The sequence below is a fragment of the Mesoplodon bidens genome (genome assembly GCF_964165515.1).
Source record: "Mesoplodon bidens genome assembly, chromosome: 4".
Classification (NCBI taxonomy): Eukaryota; Metazoa; Chordata; class Mammalia; order Artiodactyla; family Ziphiidae; genus Mesoplodon; species Mesoplodon bidens.
The window spans coordinates 60,634,568-60,652,408 of NC_138160.1; the positions used below are offsets into that span (position 1 = coordinate 60,634,568).

At 37.4% G+C, this 17,841-nt stretch overlaps 1 protein-coding gene across 1 annotated transcript in view; it reads right to left on the minus strand.

Moving 5' to 3' along the window:
• ANKRD31 (ankyrin repeat domain 31) overlaps positions 1 to 17,841 on the minus strand; it is a 143,414-nt gene that overhangs the window by 47,088 nt on the left and 78,485 nt on the right. Inside the window, exons 18-20 of the mRNA XM_081233017.1 lie at positions 16,921 to 17,083; positions 14,479 to 14,594; positions 10,373 to 10,460 (exon numbers count right to left, since the gene is read on the minus strand). Of these exons, the coding sequence (XP_081089143.1) occupies positions 10,373 to 10,460; positions 14,479 to 14,594; positions 16,921 to 17,083 (367 nt within the window). The remainder of the gene's footprint in view (positions 1 to 10,372; positions 10,461 to 14,478; positions 14,595 to 16,920; positions 17,084 to 17,841) is intronic.

Consider the following 17,841-nt stretch of genomic DNA (forward strand, 5'->3'; position numbering starts at 1 on the left):
GGTGAAAAATGACATGAAGTTCATAGTTGGAATTTACTCCAGAACCTCCCTCCGCAAGTCAGACATATAAGTATAGAGTCTGTTCCGAGACTAGTTTCTATCTCCCTATTATTATGGCAAAAGATTAGTTTCATGATGTGATGCGTAGGCTAACAAAGGGGAGAAACTTGTATGATAATTAAGAATTTAGATATAAATTTTTTAGCAGATTTGACACTTCAATAAAAATCATTTACATTATCTATGTCTCCTGTTACATTTGGGTTTTCTAACTGAATTTTAAACCACTGGTAAAAATAACATTATCATAGCAACCTAAAGATTCTATATACTTCTATAAGAATGGATATAAAGATGTTTTACATGTAACTTGATACTATATACTTATTTATCAAAGAGACAAAATTAATCAATGGTATCTTAGAGAAAACCTAGAAATTGCCCTAATATGTGTAAGATTTTAATATGTGATAATAAGGCATTGTAAACAATGAAGATGAGAGGAATTATTCAACAAATAAGACTAGGCAAATGGGGTAGTAATATGGGGGAAAGCCCTATTCTATCCTTATACCGTATGTGGCAGAGAAATTTCAGTTGAATTATAGAGTTAAGATGCTTAGAAAAAAACATATAAAATGTTTAAAATGAACATTTTTTTCTGCCTCAGTTCAGTTGAGGCACTAAAAATATTCGACATCAAAGTGTATATAAAACATCAATAAGAAAAATTTACAAAGAAATGTACAGAAAAAATTTGTTACTCTTGGATCTCTCAACCAGATCAAAGATACGAAAGATGTCAGAATATGGAGGTGGTGACTTTGTAAAGCTGTTTCTTTAGAGAGCTGTAGCTTAACTGGGTGGGATTCTCTATGCTGAGCAGCAAAAGTGAAAGGCGAGGGCATTTCTCCCCTTTACCTCAAGCCTAAAGGGGTAGTTTCTCAAAGGACTATTAAGAGTGTAACGACTTTCTATTGAGGTGACAATGGACTCATATCTGACTTCCTCCTTGACCTTGAACATCTAGAGGTTGAGACCCTGAAAAGCAGGGAGCTTCCACAGCAGGGCAAGGAGAAAGTTGCTGCTGTGCTAGGAATTAATTGTCCTTCCTTCTAACAGTGGGTCCAAGGAGCCAGGATCTTGAAGACAGTGTGGAGACTGCCCTGTGGTCCTGCTTATGAAGGTTTGTACCTGAGGTGACAATCTGTGTAAGGTGGACCACCAGGAAAAAAAAGAAGCTGAGAGGAGACTGAGAGGGCCCCAGGAAAGAAAAATGTGCACTGTCACATTATGGGAGCTATGTAGAAGTTTCAGAACAGCCTCAGAAATTTTGTTTTGAAGAAACTTAGTTTTAAACAACTGCAAAAGAGTGATGGCACCAACCACAGTCAGGACTTGATCACCAGCCAAGAACTCTAGAGTCCTACTGCCTTACCTCTCCTCCCCTAAAGGGGCAATGAGACAAAAAATGGGGATCATGATTAGAATAATCATGGCGATAACAGAATCATGGTTATAACAGAATAAAATTAAGTTACAAAGCCTGGGGGTGGGGAGGGGAGGAAAGTTCCTAATCTTAGAAGCATTAAAAGAAACAGCAAAGAGGCTGATACATTCTACTATACAGAATTTGAGAATTTCTGTATTTAAGCACACACTAACATGTTATAAATAAAAAGACAGTTAACGGGTGAAAAAAGTATTTGCAGCAGTTATGGCAGAAAAGGGGTCAATAACTTGATTATATAAAATGGCTCCAATTTATTAACAAACAGGAACAGTCAGTTCACAAAACAGAAAATAAAACTAGTGAACAAGTACCACTAATAAAATCAATGAGGCAGATGAAAATACGATGCATATTTTTTATTAAACTAGTAAAATTTTTTTTCTGTAAAATTATTTAAAATGAAAAGACTGATGCTATTAGCAGCGTAAAAGCAAACAAACACCAATGTGTGTTGGCGAAAGTACAAATTCTTATGTAATACTTTAGGAAATCAATTTATCAATATGAACCAATAGATTTTTAAATGTTTATATATTTTTGACCAAATAATTTCAATTATGTTAATTTTTCCTAAGAAGATAATCCTAAATCCAGAAAAAACTATGTGTTGTAACAGCAAAAAATTACAAAAATCTAAATGCTCAACAAAAAGGGGAAAATTAAGTAAACCATGGAACATTTATTGAACATTTACTATGTAACCACTAAGAATGATGATTATGACAAAAAAGAATGTAAAAACAGCACATCTAGCACACCTACCAAAAAAGATATCCTACATCCAAAGACAAAGAAACCACAATGAGACAGTAGGAGGGGCGTCATCGCGATAAAATCAAATCCCATACCCGCCAGGTGGGCAACCCATAAACTGTAAAATAATTATACCACAGAAATTCTCCTACAGGAGTGAAAGTTCTGAGCCCCACGTCAGGCTCCCCAGCCTGGGGGTTTGGCAATGGGAGGAGGGGGCCCCAGGGAATCTGGCTTTGAAGACCAGCAGGGTTTGATTGCAGGAATTCCACAGCACTGTGGGAAACAGAAACTACACTCTTGGAGGGTGCACACAAGGTCTCATGTGCACTAGGACCCAGGGAAAAAAGCAATGACTTCATGAGAGCCTGGGCCAGACCTACCTGCTAGCATTGGAGGGTCTCCTGCAGAGGTGGGGGGTGGCTGTGCCTCACTGCAGGGACAAAGACACTGGTGGCAGTAGCTCTGCGTAGTACTCACTGGCTTGAGCCCTCCTGGAGGGCGCCATTTTCTCACCAAGACCCGGCCCCACCCAACAGCCTGTGGGCTCCAGTGCTGGGACACCTTGGGCCAAACAACCAACAGGGCAGGAACACAGCTCCACCCATCAGCAGACAAGCTACTTAAAGTCTTCCTGAGCACACAGCTGCTGGCTAAACACACCCCTTGACATGGCCCGCCCACCAGAGGGACAACACCCAGCTCCACCCACCAGTGGGCAGGAACCAGTCCCTCCCACCAGGAAGCCTTCACAAGCCTCTTATACGCCTCATCCACTGGCGGGGCAGAACAGCAGAAGCAAAAAGAACTATAACCCTGCAGCCTGCAGAATGGAAACAGCAATCTCAGAAAGTTAGACAAAATAAGATAGCAAAGGAATATGTCCCAGATGAAGGAACAAGATAAAACATCAGAAGAACAACTAAGTGAAGTGGAAATGGGCAATCCATCTGAAAAAATTCAGAGTAATGATAGTAAAGATGATCCAAGACCTTGAAAAAATAATGTAGGCACGGATCGAGAAGATACAAGAAATGTTTAACAAAGACCTAGAAGAATTAAAGAACAAACAAACAGAGATGAAAAGTACAATAACTGAAATAAAAAATACACTAGAAGGAATCAATAGCAGAATAACTGAGGCAGAAGAATGGATAAGTGAGCTGGAAGCCAGATGGTGGAAATCACTGCTGCAGAACAGAATAAAGAAAAAAGAATGAAAAGAAATGAGGACAGCCTAAGAGACCTCTGGGACAACACTAAATGCACCAACATTCACATTACAGGGGTCTCAGAAGGAGAAGAGAGAGAGGAAGGACCTGAGAAAATATTTAAAGAGATAATAGCTGAAAACTTCCTTAACATGGGAAAGGAAATAGTCACCCAAGTCCAGGAAGCACAGACAGTCCCAGGCAGGATAAACCCAAGGAGAAACATGCTGAGACACACAGTAATCAAATTGTCAAAAATTAAAAACAAAGACAAAATATTAAAAGCTACAAGGGAAAAACAACAAATAACATACAAGGGAATTCCCATAAGGTTATTAGCTGCTTTCTCAGCAGAAACCCTGCAGGCCAGAAGGGAGTGGCACAAAATACTTAAAGTGATAAAAGGAAAGAACCTACAACCAAGATTACTCTACCCGGCAAGGATCGTATTCAGATTCGATGGAGAAATCAAAAGCTTTACAGACAAGCAAAAGCTAAGAGAATTCAGCACCATCATACCAGCTTTGCAACAAATGCTGAGGAACTTCTCTAGGTGGAAAAGAAAAGGCCACAACTAGAAATGAGAAAATGATGAATGGAAAAGCTCACTAGTAAAGGCAAACATATAGTAAAGGTAGGAAATCATCCACACACAAATATGATATCAAAACCAGCAATCATGAGAAGAGGAGAGTACAAATTCAGGATACTGGAAATGCATTTGAAATAAAAAAAAACAGCATTTAAAACAATCTTGTATATATATATACAGACTGCTATATTAAAACCTCATGGTGGGCCTCCCTGGTGGCGCAGTGGTTGAGAGTCCGCCTGCCGATGCAGGGGATACGGGTTCGTGCCCCGGTCTGGGAGGATCCCATATGCCGCGGAGCGGCTGGGCCTGTGAGCCATGGCCGCTGGGCCTGCGCGTCCGGAGCCTGTGCTCCGCAACGGGAGAGGCCACAACAGTGAGAGGCCCGCATACCGCAAAAAGAGAAAAAAAAAAAAAAAAAAAAAAAAAAAAAAAAAAAACCTCATGGTAACCACAAACTAAAAATCTACATAGATACACACACACAAAAGGAAAAGGAATCCAAACACAACACTGAAGTTAATCATGAAATCACAAGAGAAGAGAACAGAAGAGTAAGGGAGGAAAAAAGATCTAGAAAACCAAATATGAAACAATTAACAAAATGGCAATAGGGACATACATGTTGATAATTATCTTAAATGAAAATGGATTAAATGGCCCAACCAAAAGACATAAACTGGCTGAATGGATACAAAAACAAGACCCATATATATGCTGTCTACAAGAGACCCACTTCAGATCTAGGGACATACAGACTGAAAGTGAGGGGATGAAAAAAGGTATTCCATGCAAACGGAAATCAAACGAAAGCTGGAGTAGCAATACTCATATCAGACAAAATAGACTTTAAAATAAAGACTGTCACAAGAGACAAAAAAGGACACTACATAATGATCAAGGGATCAATCCAAGAAGAAGATATAACAATTGTAAATATATATGTACCCAACATAGGAGCACCTCAATATATAAGGCAAATACTAACAGCCATAAAAGGAGCAACTGACAATTACACAATAATAATGGGGGGACTTTTAACACTCCACTTTCATCAATGAACAGATCATCCAGACAGAAAATCAGTAAGAAAACACAGGCCTTAGATGACACATTAGACCAGATGGACTTAATTGATATTTATGGAGCATTCCATCCAAAAGCAGCAGAATACACATTCTTCTCAAGTGCACATGGAACATTCTCCAGGATTGATCACATGCTGGGCCACAAAGTGAGCCTTGGTAAACTTAAGAAAATAGAAATACTATCAAGAATCTTTTCTGACCACAATACTATGAGATTAGAAATCAACTACAAGAAAAAAACTGTAAAAAACACAAACATGTGGAAGCTAAACAATATACTACTAAACAACCAATGGATCACTGAAGAAATCTAAGAGGAAATAAAAAAATACCTAGAGACAAATGAAAACAAAAGCATGATGATCCAAAAGCTATCGGACACAGCAAAAGCAGTTCTAAGACGGATGTTTATAGCAATACAATCTCACCTCAGGAAACAAGAAAAATCTCAAATAAACAACCTAAGCTTACACCTAAAGCACCTAGGGAAAGAAGAACAAACAAAACTCAAAGTTAGTAGAAGGAAAGAAATCATAAATATCTGAGCAGAAATAAATGAAATAGAGATGAAGAAAACAATAGAAAAGATCAATGAAACTAAAAAGTTCTTTAAAAAGATAAACAAAACTGATAAACCTTTAAGTGGACTGATCAAGAAAAAAGGGAGAGGGCTCAAATCAGTAAAATTAGAAATATAAAAGGAGAAGTTACGATGGACACTTCGGAGATACAAAGGATCACAAAAGACTACTACAATAAACTATATGCCAATAAAATAGAAAACCTAGAAGAAATGGACAAATTCTTAGAAAGGTACAATCTCCCAAGACTGAACCAGGAAGAAATAGAAAATACGAACAGACCAATCACAAGTACTGAAACTGAAATTGTGATTTAAAAGCTCCCAACAAACAAAAGTCCAGGACCAGATGGCTTCACAGGCAAATTCTATCAAACATTTAGAGAAGAGTTAACACCCACTCTTCTGAAACTATTCCAAAAAATTGCAGAGGAATGAACACTCCCAAACTCATTCTTGTGTGGACAGTGAGGACACTATCACCCTGATACCCAAACCAGACAAAGATACCACAAAAAGAAAGAAAGTTACTGGCCAATATCACTGATGAACATAGATGTAAAAATTCTCAACCAAATACTAGCAAATTGAATCCAACAATACATTAAAAGGATCATACACCATGATCAAGTGAGATTTATTCCAGGGATGCAAGGATTTTAAAATAACCACAAATCAATCAGTGTGATACAACACCACGTCAACAAATTGAAGAATAAAAACCATATGATCATCTCAGCAGATGCAGAAAAAATGACAAAATTCAACACCCATTTATGATAAAAACTCTCTAGAAAGTGGGCAGAGAGGGAACATTCCTCAACATAATAAAGGCCATATATGACAAACCTACAGCTAGCATCATACTCAATGGGGAAAAGGTGAAAGCATTTCCTCTAAGATCGGGAATAAGACAAGGATGTCCACTCTCATCACTTTTATTCAACATAGTATTGGAAGTCCTAGCCACAGTAATCAAAGAAGAAAAAGAAATAAAAGGAATCCAAATTGGAAAAGAAGAAGTAAAACTGTCACCGTCTGCGGATGACATGATACTATACAACATTTCTATACACTAACAATGAAAGATCAGAAAGAGAAATTAAAGAAACAATCCCATTTACCATCACATCAAAAAGAATAAAATACCTAGGAATAAACCTACCTAAGGAGGCAAAAGACCTGTACTCTGAAAACTGTAAGATGCTGATGAAAGAAATCAAAGATGACACAAACAGATGGAAAGATATACCATGTTCTTGGATTGGAAGAATCAGTATTGTCAAAATGACTATACAACCCAAGGCAATCTACAGATTCAATGAAACCCCTATCAAATTACCAATGGCATTTTTCACAGAACTAGAACAATGGAGACACAAAAGACCCCAAATAGCCAAAGTGACCTTGAGAAAGAAAAATGGAGCTGGAGGAATCAGGCTCTCTGACTTCAGACTATACTACAAAGCTACGGTCATCAAAGCAGTATGGTACTGGTACAAAAACAGAAATATAGATCAATGGAAAAAGACAGAAAGCCCAGAAATAAACCCACACTCCTAACGGTCAATTAATCTAAGACAAAGGAGGCAAGACTATACAGTGGAGAAAAGACAGTCTCTTCAATAAATGGTTCTGGGAAAACTGGAAAGCTACATGTAAAAAAATGAAATCAGAGCATTCTTTGACACCATAAAGATAAAATAACTCAAAATGGATTAAAGACCTAAATGTAAGACTTGAGGGCTTCCCTGGTGGCGCAGTGGTTGAGAGTCCGCCTGCTGATGCAGGGGACACGGGTTCGTGCCCCGGTCCAGGAAGATCCCACATGCCGCGGAGCGGCATGGCCCGTGAACCATGGCCGCTGAGCCTGCACGTCCAGAGCCTGTGCTCCGCAACGGGAGAGGCCACAACAGTGAGAGGCCCGCATACCGCAAAAAAAGAAGAAAAAAAAAGAAAAAAAAAAAAGACTTGAGACTATAAAACTCTTAGTGGAAAACACAGGCAGAACACTCTTTGATATAAATCGCAGCATTATCTTTTTAGATCCATCTCCTAGAGTAATGGAAATAAAAACAAAAATAAACAAATGGGACCTAATTAAATTCAAAAGCTTCTGCACAGCAAAGGAAGCTATAAACAAACCAAAAACTAACAGAATGGGAGAAAATATTTGCAAATGATGTGACCAAAAAGGGATTAATCTTCAAAATTTACAAACAGCTCATGAGGCTCTCTATAAAAAAAATAACCCAATCAAAAAATGGGCAGAATAACTAAATAAAAAGAACATTTCGGGCTTCCCTGGTGGTGCAGTGGTTGAGAGTCCGCCTGCCGATGCAGGGGACGCAGGTTCGTGCCCCAGTCTGGGAAGATCCCACATGCCGCGCAGCGGCTGGGCCCGTGAGCCATGGCTGCTGAGCCTGCGTGTCCGGAGCCTGTGCTCCGCAACGGGAGAGGCCACAGCAGTGAAAGGCCCGCGTACTGCAAAAAAAAACCCCCCAAAATAAAACAAACAAAAACAAAAAAAGAACATTTCTCCAAAGGATATATATAGATGGCCAAGAGGCACATGAAAAGAGATGGTCAATATTGATAATTATTAGAGAAATGCAAATCACATCTACAATGAGACATCACCTCACACCAGTCAGAATGGCCATCACCAGAAAGTATACAAACAATAAATGCTGGAGAGGGTGTGGAGAAAAGAGAACCCTCCTACACTGTTGGTGGGAATGTAAGTTGGTGCAGCCACTAAGGAGAACAGTACTGAGGTTCCTTAAAAAACTAAAAATAGAGCTACCATAGGATCCAGCAATCCCAATCCTGGGCATATATCTGGAGAAAACCACGGTTCAAAGAGATACACGCAACCCAATATACACTGCAGTGCTGCGTACAATAGCCAAGACATGGCAGCAACCTAAATGTCCGACAGACGAATGACAAAGAAGATGTGGTACATATATACAATGGAATATTACTCAGCCATTAAAAAGAATGAAATAATGCCGCCATTTGCAGCAACATGGATGGACCTGGAGATTATCATACTAAGTGAAGTAAGTTAGACAGAGAAAGACAAGTATCATATGATATTGCTTATATGTGGAATCTAAAAAAAATGATACAAATGAACTTATTTACAAAACAGAAAAAGACTCACAGACTTAGAGAACAAACTTATGGTTACCAGTGGGAGAGGGTGGGGGAGAGGGATACACAGGGAGTTTGGGATTGACATATACACACTGCTATATTTAAAACAGATAACCAACAAGGACCTACTGTATAGCACAGGGAACTCTGCTCAATATTCTGTAATAGCCTAAATGGGAAAGGAACTTGAAAAAGAATAGATATGTGTATATGTATAACTGAATCACTATGCTATACATCTGAAACTAACACAACATTGTTAATCAACTATACTCCAATATGAAATAAAAATTAAAAAAATAATAAAGTAGCCTATGGGAGAAAAAATTAAATATAGACCATCCATTGTTTAATTAATACTATCTAATACATTATTTCTGGTAATGCCTTAAATGTTTGCAATTCTGTGAGTTTCAACTCTAAAATTTAGATGTTTAGTAAATTAATGCCAAAAAGGAAGAAGAAAAAAGGTTATAAATCAAGGATCTTCCCAAGGTGTCTGATTTTATCTCAAAGGGTACTTTTATCTTATGAGCAGAATATGGGAAGTTTCATGCAGGATAAAAGAAGCAAACAAACAAGTCTTCAAATAAATCCTACTCAGGACAAATAATAATTTGGCTTATGGCTTAGTAATTATTATCAAATTGCAACATGACAAATATGGAATGTATAGTCAAGTCATAAATGATTCAGAACTGGTTCCCTCTGACATGAAGTTTTTCTAGTGCATTTGAAGATGTGTAATTATATTTGAAAAAATTCTTCCTAATGAAACACCAGTAGTATAACCATTTTATAAAGAGAAACTTGCCCTAGATACTTCTATGCGAAGATACTTAGTCTACTCAATAACTTAGAATTAACTTTGAGGATTTATTATCACTTTTAAAAAATGATTTCATTTTATATTATTTTACTTTGGTTTCAAGGGATATCATACTCCTGCAAAGAGTGAAGTCCAAAATTAAGGTACTGACAGTACTGTACTCCCTCTGAAGGCTCTAGGGGAGGAAATTTCCTTGCCTCTTCTAGTCTCTGGTGGCTCCAGGCATTCCTTGGCTTGTGGTTGCATCACTCCAGTCTCTGCCTCCATCTTCACATGGCCTTCTCCTTCTGTCTCTCTCTTGTGTGTCTCTTATATGGACACTTGTCATTGGATTTAGAGCCCATTTGGAAAATCCAATATAAATCTCATTTCAAGATCTCTAATTATATCTGTAAAGACTCTCCCCCCTGCAAAAAAGTCACATTCACATGTTCTGGGGCTTAGAATGTGGACATATTTTGGGGGGAGGGCACCTTCAAACCCACTGCACTCCTATTTTGAATTCTACCAAAAGTTAATTTGGCCTGTTCTTGAACTTTATAAAAATGGAATCATACTTATACCCCACCCCCCAAAAAAGAAGATGAGATAGCAATACCTTGGATGATTGAAATAATCAGACTTGAGTATGAGTATATATTTACCTGCATCTTCAGGGGTTCTTATTTCAAACGCTAACAAATTTTCTTGTTTTTCTTCTAAATCTTGTAGAATGTCACTGATGGTCTGATGCTATCAGATAAAATATTAAAAACTTCATTACAAGAAGGTAGAAGTTTTTCTCTGATATGCAACTGACAAATGCACAGTAAAAGTGCTAAAGAAAGTGCCACTAAAAATGCTTATTTCCCTTTATGTTCCAAATGTACTCAGGCTTTGTTTAAACTTAATTGTATATATATTGCATATCTGGGGAAAAATTAAACTTAAATATATCTTGATTTATGTAGCAGATCTGCTCCAGGAAAACAGAATGTAAGAGTAGCAAGCATACAAAGAATCACAATTTCTCAATGACTTCTGTTATAGGCATAGGAGAAAAAGAACAACTCAGCACATACTTAAAGACCATATATATGCAACAAGTTCACTTTAAGGCTTTATGACTATCATTGCACACTACTGAAATTTCACACAGTCTTACAAATACAAAACACTCTCAAAAACTCACAAAGGGGATTTAAAACCACCTCTTTATATACTTGTCAGTATTAATATTCCTGACTCAAATGCCTTCTATGTATTCTGCCCGGAACTTTCTCTTTCTTATGAGAGATGGAATTGTGGAGTGGACTCTGGAACTGGACTGCCTGGGTTTGAATTCCGGTTTCATCTCTTCCTAGCTGGGTGACTACAGCAAGTTAATTATCCTCTCCTTGTCTGAACTGAGTAACACATATAAAATGTTTAGGACAGTGTCAGCACAAAGTAAAAGCTCAATAAATACTGCTTATTATTATTATATTAAACCAATCTCACACACAAAACCCCTGACTAATCTAATCCATATTGATTTCTTCTTTCTCAGAATTACTTAAGAATTTTAGTGCTACAGAAATTAGCATTAACATGTATAATGTCTTATATATTTCCTCCATCAAAACAATGAGATCTTGTAGGCAGGAGCATGGCTTTCATATTTGTACAGGTTTCCACACTGCTGGATATACAGTTGTTGCTCAATAAATGACAACTGATGGACTGACTCGTACTATGTATCCTTTTTTTTAAATTTTTATTTATTTATTTATTTTTTTTGCGGTACCCGGGCCTCTCACTGTTGTGGCCTCTCCCGTTGCGGAGCACAGGCTCCGGACGCGCAGGCTCAGAGGCCATGGTTCACGGGCCCAGCCGCTCTGCGGCATGTGGGATCTTCCCGGACCGGGGCACGAACCCGTGTCCCCTGCATCGGCAGGCGGACTCTCAACCACTGCACCACCAGGGAAGCCCTATGTATCCTTTAATACATTCTCAAAACACATTCATTTTTAAAAGATTTATGTCCTCAAAGCCTTGTGAAGTACGTTGCTCTAAAGTTTTACTTTGGTGCCCACAAGGGATATGGAAAATGAACATAATAAAACCATCCAGTTATGTGGAAAAGCAAACTAAAGGTCTAAATTTGTGACCAGACTAAGCCTCTACCTACAGGTTGGGATAAAGAAAACATCTTTTGGTGCTGACTTCCCCTTCTGTTTTGTCTCATATTGTAGATGCACTCAGTCTTGTCCACCATGGGCCATAACTTTTCACTCCATACCAGCTCCACATTTTACCATGGAGGGCCCAGTAAAACTTTCCCTCCAAGATCCCCCTTCTTAGTCCTTCATTACTATTTGTTTATCTTACCAAAAAAACCCCCCCAAAAACAAAAAAAAAAACACTCCTAACCTAGGATCTGTCTTTGGAATAAGCAACTTATAGACAGTTTACACTCTACTTACTGTAAAGCTTCACTATGATTTTATTCCAGATTTACAACTTTTACTATGGCAGGATCATCTTTGCCTCTGACACCTCTTTTATAATTTTGAATATTAAAACATAGTGGTTAAGAGCACAGGCTCTGGAGTCAGATTGCCTGGAGTTTAATTCTGCCATTGCTACTTAATAGAAATGTAATTCTGGATTGTTACTTACCCTCTCTTACTTTAGCTTCCTTATCTGTAATGAGGAAGGTAATGATATTAATAGAAACTACCTAGAAGAATTATTATAAGGACTAAATGAGTTAATATAAAGCACTTAGAGGAGAGCTTACCATATAATAAATACTCGGTGAATGCAAACTATTATCATTATTATTTTTTATTACTTCTGTACTCATTCTATATGGAGGTAGAGAAGGAGGCTGCCTACACATGCTGTGATCTGAAGGTGTTAGAAGGTAGCACCAAACTAAAATCATCTCATTTCCTTTGCACCTGGCCATAGAGTCACACTCCCCCATCCTCAATTTGGTTTGGAAATTTCAACATTCAAAAACAATTTTACATTTACAAAAGACAAACCCTTGATTATTTTAATGTCTGCATATTTAAGGTTTTTTTTCTTTTTTTAAAAGTTGGTTTTCATTAAACTCCTAAATCTCCACTATATTCCTCTGTAGCTCAGCATCTAAAATGATATACATTATTCCTAAAGCAAATACCCATATAGTTAATAACAATAGGGTGATTTTTCCATAATGTTTTAATCTTTACATGAAAATATACCTTAAAGATACTAATGGTCAATATGGTGAACTGAGCTGATACAGAAGGACTCCAGTCTACTCCAAACAGTTGGAAAAACACATTAGACAAAATACAATAAACTTTAACCACCTGTCCCCAGCTAAGACTGGAAAAAGAAAGAGAAATAAAATGAAGCTAGTAGCAGCCCATGAGGGATCTGGAACAAACATAGATATTAGGGATTAGGGTCCTACAAAGGAACAGAAGATAAGGCCTCAGGGCCACATGAAGAAGGAGTTAGAATGGAGTCCCCTCATAAAGCTAGTGACCTTAAGTGGGTGTCCTTTAGCTTAAGTAAGGATTAGAAAAAATTCTACTTGTCACCCACCCAAGCCTTTGGGTAGAAAATCAGAAATCAAAGACTATTGCCCAGAATATAGTGCAGAGAGTTAAAGAGATGGAAAATACGAAAAAGACATATGGAGACTGGTCTAACAGCCATCTAAATATGAGTTCCAAAAAAGGAGATACTGAGAATGGGAGAGGGGTAATATTCAAAGATATAAGGGCTGAGAGTTTCCAAAATACAAATGAGAAATGTGTCTTCAGATTAAAGGAGCATGTCTAGTCCTTAGAATAATTAATTAAAAACACATCCACATTTAGACATAACCTAGTGAAACTGCAGAATATAAAAGAAAAATCTTAAAAACTGTAAGCTTAAAAGACATTACCTACAAGGGAATGACAATTAGATTGACAATTAACTTTTCATTCATTACAAGAGATACCAGGAACAATGTAAAATATTTTTTAAATGCTGAGGCAAATACAATTTAGTTTGAATACCATTCAAAATATTTAAGGTATAAAATAGTTGATTAATCATAGTTTAGGTTCAGTGAATAATATTTTCCCCTCTACACTAACAAAAAATATGTAAGGGAAATCTAATCAACATACATAGTCTTATTCAAAATAATATTTCATTGAGGATGCTACTTTGCTTAAGAAGTTAGTGTCTAGTAAGCTGTATGTTTTAATCAAACTAAGAATATCCATCTTATATATTAATATATGTGCAACTACTATGTTTTTTTTTCAAAAATATACGTTTACATGAGGGATTTCACATATAGCAAACACTATCACTATAAACCATGTGGGATCCACGTTGGTTAAACCAGGTTTCTTTTCTCTTCTCTGTGTGGGTTCCAGGGTCTTTTCTACCTAGTATGTATCTTAGATACTTTTTGGAAGTGGGCGGGTGAAGACACACTATGACAGTGGCACTGTCTGTCAGATAAGAAGTAGCCAAAAAACCCAACCTAGGTGTAAAGGATAGCAGCTAAACTATAATTCTGCGTTCAATGCAGATAGTGGAGAGTTAACTATATACCATATTTTCTTGGTTCATTCTGTTCAATTATGCTGTATTATTTTCTTATGACAAAAAACAGTTTCAACCTGTATATCCTTAAAATGGAAAGAGTGCTGCCAACAGCCAATGGCTGGCTGGCCCAAAGAATGGCATTTTCTAGGCTGAAGAACAAAAGGATTTCAACTTCACTCACCATGGCAAGGTTTTCTTTTGTTTTTTCTTGGTGTGAAATAGAACGTGTATCAATAGTTTTGCAGTCATCACAAAAACACTGTTTAGGTCTTTTTGCCTGGATAGCAGGAATTGTTACTTTAAAACATAAAATTAGAAAATATAAGAATGTGTAAAAATTTAGCATCATTTTATCAATTGTAATGGTGACAGAAATGGGAAGGATAAATTAAGTCTATAATTACTATGATATCTTAATGTTGGTCAGCACCTCATTATTTATTATCAATTGACTAACTACAGCTAACATTTGCTGAATACTTATCACATGCTGGACATCGAACTCTTTTCCTGAATCATCTTATTTAATCTTCATATGAGCCCATGAGGTAGGTAATTAATTACATCTATTTTACAGAAGAGGAATGTGAAGCTTAGAGGGATTCAAGAAGTTGCCTAAGGCTTCCCTGGTGGCGCAGTGGTTGAGAATCTGCCTGCTAATGCAGGGGACACGGGTTCAAGCCCTGGTCTGGGAGGATCCCACATGCCGCGGAGCAACTAGCCCCGTGAGCCACAGCTACTGAGCCTGTGCGTCTGGAGCCTGTGCTCCGCAACGGGAGAGGCCTGCGCACCGCAATGAAGAGTGGCCCCCGCTTGCCACAACTAGAGAAAGCCCTCGCACAGAAACAAAGACCCAACACAGCAAAAATAAATAAATTAATAAACTCCTACCCCCAACAACAACAACAACAACAACAACAAAAAAAGAAGTTGCCTAAAGTCACATAGCTAGTACTGAAACCAGATCTGACTTCAAGTCCATGCTCTTAAACACTATGATTATAATTCACTGTCTCTGTAAAATTCTCTCTGAACCTTCTCCCATTTTGGATTCTCTTTCTCCATATATGGGTACCCTATACCCCTCATTCTGTTGGGGAACCTGATGAAGGAAAGGTAAATACAAGAAACAACAGAAAAGTGGGAATAGATATAGCACTTTTTAACAAGAGTGCCCAATAACTCCAAATATGGCTGTGAAGAGGGAAAGAGACATGCCTGGGGCTCTAAGAAAGTCCCTGACCCTATGGACTTAGCATATGGTAGCAGGCAAAGAAAAGAAGATTTGTGTGTCAGTCTCTTGACTTTGACCTACATGTGATCTAGCTCACTAGTAAAATAGGACACAATGATTATCCTTGCCTCTCACCAATCATTATCAGTAATAATGATTCCTCCCTTGAAAACAAACAGTTGGTAAGGACTGTGGTAGGCTGGGGGAAAAGTGAGTCACGGGGTTTCTCTTCCCAATATTATCTCCTCACAAGACTGGAAGCTCTTCTTGGGCAAGTGCCTGGTTTGTATAGCAGGTGCTCAACAAATGTATGTTTTCTCAATTAGTGTTCACTAAATGCTTCTTCTTCTTTTTTTTTTTTTTTAACACATCCATCACCTGACATTGTTACCGTATGTGTGTATGTGTGTGTGTGTGTGTGTGTGTGTGTGTGTGTGTTGGTGAGAACATTTAAGATTTACTCTCTTGGCAAATTTTAAGTATATAATTTATAATTATAAACTATAATCATCATCTTATATATTAGCTCCCCAGAACTAATTCATCTTATAAGTGAAAGTTTGTATTCTTTGACCAACATTTCCCCATCTCCCCCCCCTCCCCCCCTCCCCCAAGCCCTTGGCAACCACCATTCAATACCTTCCTGGTTCTTTAAGCTTGACTTTTTTAGGTTCCACATATAAGTGACACCATAAAGAGTTTGCCTTTCTGTGTCTTTCTATGCTTATTTCACTTAGCATAACATCTTCCAGGTTCACCCATGTTGCCACAAATGGCAGGATTAAATGCTTATTTCTTATAGATAACTCATTATATTATTTAAGTGCAAACTACTGCTAAAAATGGTTCACAAAATTTTACCTGACTATATATTCCCTTGAAATATTCTTTCCATTGTAATATATTACACATACACTCACATACATATATAAGCATAATATATTTGCTTAACAAATTCATATTCTAGCATTAGAAAGTTTGTCTTGAAAAGTTGGCATCATTACAAATTTTGAAGTAATGTAATCTTAGTTTCAAAGACTTTAGTATAATGTCATTCTTTTCCAGCCCCACTACAAGTAAACCAATCTGCATAGTTTCAGTAACATCTCTATCTCAGATACAATGTTACGAGAGATTAATGTTTGTTTAATGAATGATATGTGTTTTGTTTCAACATATAATCCCAATACAACAGGACCATATAATCTATAAATTAAACCAAGTTTGGAAATGTTATTTCTAAAAATAAATGATGCTTTTCAAGAGTTTAATAAACATACAAAACATTTATCCCTAGTTATGAAGCAATTTACACAAATCTTAAGATTTTCTTTTTCTAAGCGGAGGTACACACCCTTATAAAATAGCAAGCACCACTGACATACATACCAGTGACTACAGCATTACTCTCATCTCTATTGTCAGTCTCAATAGCACCATAAGATTTTAGCAGCTCTTTCATATTTTTATCATCTGCTTCATCCAAAGCAGTCTTCTGCTTTTGATCCTTTTGATTAGGGTTTGCTCCATGTTGTAGTAGAATCTCAGCTGCCTAAAAGGTATTTTTCCAAAGTTATCTCTACAGACACCTAAGATCAATAATTCCTGCTTTCATTACAAGACACCACTATCAAGTACTAAAAGTTATCAAAAAAAGTTTTCAAACTCTGACCAAGAAAATCTTGATTAAATTTGATATGACAACTGTAAACTGCTCCACTGATTTGGCCTGATCTGTCCTCACAGAAGAACCAAACACCACAAGCACCTGTGAAGCAACTGATAAATGAGAAGCTTAGAGGTAAAACTGTTAACCTAAAAAAAAAAAGAAAAATTTTGAATATGAATGGATTAATACAGGACCTAGGGAAAACTTGTGGTACCTCTCAAAATTTTTGAAAAAAAAAGACCTTCCCTGAGGTCATGATGCAAAAAACCAACTGTGAGATAAAGGATGTCCTATGTGCTGTCATACTCTTTTTCCAGAAAAGCTAGGCCAAGAAAACATACATTATTCTGCTTTTGCTATTCCAGAAATCAGTATGTATTTCAATTAGAAACTAAATATAATACTATTTAGAAAGGAGTTAACATAGCAGGCCTAAAACTGCTATCTAGAAAGGCTGCTTGCTAGGTTGGTCTGTAGCTGGCATCTGTGAAATTGGCTGGTAAACAGTGCCCTACACTGATACAAAACTTTCCCTAATTGATAAGAGTGGCTCTCTGTGCTTAAGCTGTCTACACAAGCAATGTGGTTTATTTATGCTTCTGGGAGTCTGGAATCTTGCTATGTGCTAGGCAGAGGGTGCC